The sequence below is a fragment of the Protomyctophum parallelum genome, assembly GCF_964188405.1.
Source record: "Protomyctophum parallelum genome assembly, chromosome: 14".
Taxonomy (NCBI): Eukaryota; Metazoa; Chordata; class Actinopteri; order Myctophiformes; family Myctophidae; genus Protomyctophum; species Protomyctophum parallelum.
In genome coordinates this window covers 32,898,650-32,904,649 of record NC_139709.1, presented here as the reverse complement: position 1 = coordinate 32,904,649, position 6,000 = coordinate 32,898,650, and the positions used below count along the sequence as shown (strand labels likewise).

The window sequence follows — 6,000 nt, the reverse complement described above, 5'->3', positions numbered from 1 at the left end:
TCGGTGACGGACGGACGGAAGATGCAGGTTTTCATAGTAAATAACAGTGTAACAACAGTGTAACTATTAATAACAGTGTAGCAACAGTGTAATAACAGTGTAATAACAGTGTAACAACAGTGTAACAACAATGTAACAGTAAAGCCATTACTAGACCTGTCTGTGTGTAACATTGGATTGCGCAGCGAGGTTGCGCATTCAAGGAGTTTGTGAGTGAGCGTCGTCTGAGGCGCAACTCTCACTCACTCAAACTCCTTGAATGCGCCTCGGGGCGCATGCGCAGTGCGTGACGTTTCGAAGTAGCTTCTCCGGGGTGTTTGAACAGGAAGGCGGACATGTTGGTCAGGCTGTGGGAGAAAATCGGGCATCGTCTGTTTTCTTTTTTTTTTTTTTTTCTTTCGAAAAATAACATAGCTCAAAAGCTAGTTTATGTGTTTAGAATCTGAAAAGCACCACCCGGGCCTGTCATAACAGACCGAAGGTGACAATGTGAGGCGTGCAGCGGAAGGGCTGCCATTGAATGTTTTAACGAGAGCCGTGTTTTAAAACTGATCGAAATTTGGAAGAAGTTTTTTTTTCTTCCTTTCTCGCCACTTCTACTTTGCAGCTGTCAGACTCGTTTGTCTTTTTTTTTTTTTAGCAAAGGGCCTGGCACAGATATGGACACGGGCCTGGACTAACCTCGCCGCGGATCGAGCGTCGCTAGCCGAGGCGCTCTCTCTAACTCCAACTTTTCGTTACCTTTGCGTTTGAATGCAGCAACATTTTTTGAAAGCCTCTTCTCTGAGACTGCGGAGCGGCGGCATCCTGTGGAGGCTCCACTAATCTGTTGCCGCATTTATCTCCTGCTGCTGAAGTTGTCTGCCTGCCACTTTCGACTGACTGGGGAAACGCAAGCTTTTCTTTGAAAATGTGGCTTTTGTGTGTTAAACGCAACTGTAAACGTTCCGCGGTTTGTCAGGACAAGAGAACAAACACGTCTTTTCTTTGAAGTTTGGTTAAAGAGTTCACACGAAGAAAGAGAGGGGACTATTTGGCTAGCTAGCTACCACCGACTGCTAAGCTAGCTAGCCTTCTGGACTCGTCCGCTGCTCTGGTTTTTAACCCGCAAGAACAACAGTGGAACTGAACGGAACAAAAATGTCAGCTGGAGAAAGTTTGGAGGCTCGATTTGAGAAAATCGATGCCATGTTGAAGGACCCCAAGTCGGAAGTAAACACGGATTGCCTTTTGGTAAGTTTCTAGCCTGCTAGCTGCCTGGCTAAGTAGCTAGCCAATCAGCCATTCGGGGTCAGGCTATTCCTTGGAGTAGAAAAACACAGCGCCTGGGCGAGAGGTGACGGTCAAGTTGTGTTTCATTGCCACGGAGAAGTTTCTCTAGCGAAAGGTGTTAAGTGTGGCGCCTGAGAGTCGTTTCTATGTACTTTTACATCTAAAAGGGTTTGTTAAAACTGAAACGTGAAGTTATCAGCAGTTGAGCCTCTTCTGTTTCCTCTTTCCCCTCCCATCCATGCTTACTTGCAGCCCAAATCATGAGTTTGTAATTGCAAAATGTAAGGTTGATGTTTATTCTCCACTAGAATGGATACCACAGCCTCCATAGGTCGTGATACTACTGTATTGTCAGATAGAAGGACTTGAATTGAAGAGGCGGTTACCACCAGTTGAGATGACGGCAGCGTTTGACAGACATCATCTGATCAACTAGGCTAGGGAGTGATTTGGGCAGCCAAACTTCAGACATCGCATAGATTTTTGCGCGTGTGAGCCCCCCCATTCAATGGCCAAGTAAGTGGAACGTAAGGTTTTAGACTTGTGGGTGGGCTGTTTTGCCTAGCTTTTTGGTAGTCTGGTAGTGATTTCGTTAGAAGTGATAGACTGTGTGCCTATAGTGGCCGTGTACCACCGCCCGCAAGCCTGTTCTAACCTGCAAACCTCCAGCTGCATCAGTACACCTGTTGCCTGTTCACCGGAGCCTGTCCTGGCTGCTTCCTGTGTCTGCTGCCTGTGTGACAACTCATGAAAAGTGACTCTTTTGTCTGTGGAAAGAAGACTGCTGTTGCCACACGTGTGCTAAACCCCAGAGCAACACCTCCAGTTTTTATATTGCGTGACATAATCAACGTCACTGGCACACTGTGCTGTGCATGCGAGGGGATGCTCCTTTTTGTGAGCTAGGATTTGTTGATGATCGGCGTAGCTCGGAAGAGGTAGCGGCGACAAGTATTTTCGCAGGCATTTTGGCTTCAGCAGCCAGATGTGACTCATGGCGTTCTCTTCTCTGTACTGAGAGATCAAGCCAAAAAGCCACATGCAACACTATTGTGATTTGATGGAAGATTCTGGCCAGGATTTCCTGAGATTGTCTTTGGCAGTTTTGGAATTTACTCTAGTTGGAGCCCACTCAGCATTGGTATTTGAACTATCATGGAAGGACCAGTAATAGTTTGTGTAGGCTGTATAAGTCTAAAGAGTAGTGTCGTCGTTATGAAATCAGGTGTCAAGATAGTGATCATCCCGTGTTAATTATTCATCCATTTGTAAGTGAGAGTGTACTAAATGTAACCAAATAGACCCTTGCTATGGTTCAATTTGTTACCTTTTTGTTTTAGTTTTACTCTTACAAAGGGAGCATAAAAGCAGTGTTTTGGGGAGGAGGCTTTTCCTTTTGCCACACCCACCTCAGGAGTATTTCTGTCAGTGTAGGCTGCTGTAAATGCAGTCTGCTGCTGTTGACAAGAGAAGTTACCTTGCCTCTCTAACCTTCCAGTCCCACTCTAGAGAAAGGCAATTAAACTCACCTAAAAGTGCACACGCTCTGCATTTTAATGGCTAAAAGCTGTGGGGACTGTTCTGTCGGCACCAGCTACACACTCACACACACACACACACACACACACACACACACACACACACACACACACACACACACACACACACAAGGGTGTTGTTCCTCTCTCTCTCTCCCCCTCTGCAATCTCTCTGATCAATGAATGGAGGCCTTTTGCTGAGGCACTCTCCACCACCATGCAACTCCACCCACAGCTTAATAAAATTCCATGCTAATCAAATAACCTCTTGTCTTTGACTGGCCTGGAGTCCCCTGTGTGTCTCTAAGCCATTCTGCGCGTCTGGAGAGAGAGAGAGAGTTGAGAGCAGGCAGGCAGCTCTGAGGTAGCTTGGGTGTGGGCTTCGTTTCTCTACCCATAAACCAAAATTATGTGGACCGAAGACTCATGTTTCTGAAAGGCCTTGAATCGGGACATTTAACTCATAAAGCTGCCTCCGACATGTTTGGCCATGAGTAATAGGTTCCCTCAAAATGCACAATGCAAGCCTTTTAGTGCCCATGTTTCTGTGCCTTACTCTGGCGGTTGCTATTGCAGTGTAGTAGGACTGGTGTTGTGGTAAATGCATCCCCCCCCCCCCTCTTCAGAGAAGCCAGGCCTGCTGTTGCATGATGTTGACATTTTGGCCTGCACCTTCCCACTCTGCTCAAGGGTGGCCTATCAAGCTGCTGTGTTCTTCTAGCCCTGTCATCCCTTATCTACTCCCCCTAAATAATTTCTGCCGGAGAGAAGAGAGGGGCCTTATCTGGTGTTGTGCTGCCCACCATCACTGTGCTCCAGGCAGGCTTCTCTGAGGGCCATTCTGAACAGGCAGAATTCCTGGCATTGTGATGGGAGAGCTCGCTGACATTAAAAGGGCCGCATATTGTTCTGTGTGTGTGTGTGTGTGTGTGTATGTTTGTTTGTTTTTTTCTGCATGCCTCCCAATAGCTTGCATATAACGACTGCTTTTAAATTATAAACCATGGCATTGAAAGGGGGGATTTAAAATGGTTGGCTTTACATTTAGATATGGTATCGATCAAGTAATGAAAAAAATTGTAATGGAATAGTTACTGTATGCTTGGTTCTTTTTACGGTAGAGCTAATTCACCACCAGTTGGTGATGTGGAGTGACTGAGATGATATGTTGGAACTTGTTGGGTGTGGGCTTTGGTCTTATTTGAAATATATGAGGGCTTCCTGGCACAGCCTTTGTTGTTCCTCCTTTGACACTTAGTTGGGGTGCATTAGCCCCCACTACGTTTTGATCTCTTTCATCTCTTATTTGAACTTTTTAAATCTGTAATAATACTAATCGCAGGAAATAACTGGGCTTTTAAGGCTGTAGTTAGTGTAGTAGATTGGTTCAGACCGTGATTGATGGGGGGAATTAGGCATTTTTCTTATCCAGAATGACTTTGAATATGTGCAATGGTGGAGTAATCCTAAATGGTTATACAACTTTTGGAGCCAGCTTTTTGGCTTAATGTGTCAGAAAAACGAATCACTTTAATATTGATAGACTAGGCCTTCTCCAGGACTAGGATTATGATATTCAAAATGTAATGCATTTTTTAAAGTTTACAGCATACAAGTGAAACTTCACTTTCCCCCCACACAAAAGTAGTGTTTTACCCTGGGAATACACTGGAGTCGTGGAAGGAATGTTAATGGGTGTGACATTTCTTGAAGTTGTCACCTGGCATTAGTCAGCGTTGAGTGAATTGGATGCAATAATTGTTGCTAATCGTATCATTGCTTCATGTCAATTAGAGGTGTGGAAATGTGGATGATTCTGCATCAATGCAGTGCAGTGATGTGATGTAATCGAGTATCAGCATAGCCTATTAACATTTATTGTTGGTTTTCCCGGCCTTTGTTGGACAATTTAAGCTTTTTTGGATGCCGGTGCTTATGGGGCGAAATTCAATTTAAATTTGAACACTGGACAATGGGTGGGGGTGGGGGCGTGAATAATGATTCAAGGAATTAACACTCTTATCGCCACCTAGTGTTCATTCAGTGATGCCGCACAGTGCCAAATAGAATGTTTCAGTTCTCATCCGGGTCACACAGCCTCAGACATTCACAGAAGGAGGTGCAACTGGTTTTAGCAGGAGCCGATGGGGCTTAGCTTTCGCCAGAAATGGTAATATGTCGGGCGCGATGCGATCAAAAATCACTATTTACATCTGAACGTCGGACGGATTGTACAACACATTTTTTTCTGAGAAAACAAGCAGCAAAGAAACTACAATGAATGGATTCATAATGGTGTGCGCGCGCATCCATCCCCATGCTGGGAACTTAAGAACGCTGGTTTTGATATAAAGATTTTGACCCAGCGGGTGTGAAAACCTATCGCCGAGATATAGCTCTGTTGGCAGCCTTCGCATATAAAACAATACATAAATAGAGATGATGTATAATTTAACATCACATGAGAATGGCAAGCTGTGATATGACCATCGTGATTGTTTTTTTGTTTGTTTTGTTTTTATGTTTTTTTTGTGGCTTTCACCTTTATTTTATGGAGAGACAGACAGTAGGCTGACAGGAAATAGGGGGAAGACATGCAGTAAAGGCCATCGGGATCGGGAGTCGAACCCGCGGCACACTGCCAGACTGGATCACCAGCCAAGGTGCCTGGACCACTGAGCCATGGCCCAGGCCCATCATGATTGTTTACATGATGTTTAAAAATAATTTTAGGCCAGTAGTTGGCAATGGGCATCTGGCGGGCCAGAACAGCCTGCAGCAATAACATCTGGCCCGGTTGTTGGTTGTTGGGACGCCTGCCTTTTTTATTGCCAGTGATATATAAAGCCATGCGTTTGTTGTAGGGACGCTCCGATCAGGTTTTTTGGTACCGAACCTGATCACCGATAGTTTTTCTCATGATCGGCCGATACTGATCTTGTGCGTAAGGGAAAAAAAAAAATATTTCCTAAATTATTATTTGTCAAATTATTTTTTGTGTGTGTGTGGGGAGGAAGGGGAGAATGTTTAGGCTTGTCACAAAGATGCAAAATGATATACTATATATACTGATCATTTTATACCACTGAAATGGTATAAGACGGTTTCTCCAGATAGGGTATATCGCAGATCACAGAAAGGGTAGCCTCGATACCCAGGCTTTCATTTCGTCTGCGCGAAAGATGAAAGC

The 6,000-nt window shown here is 44.8% G+C and overlaps 1 protein-coding gene across 2 annotated transcripts in view; it reads left to right on the top strand.

The window, feature by feature from the left end:
* Positions 1-330: 330 nt before the first annotated feature.
* The window catches only part of rock1 (Rho-associated, coiled-coil containing protein kinase 1), a 60,576-nt gene continuing 54,906 nt past the window's right edge, over positions 331-6,000 (top strand). For both annotated transcript variants that reach the window (XM_083782017.1, XM_083782016.1), the window contains exon 1: positions 331-1,233. In XM_083782017.1, the coding sequence (XP_083638143.1) occupies positions 1,141-1,233 (93 nt within the window). In that variant the 5' untranslated portion in view covers positions 331-1,140. The remainder of the gene's footprint in view (positions 1,234-6,000) is intronic.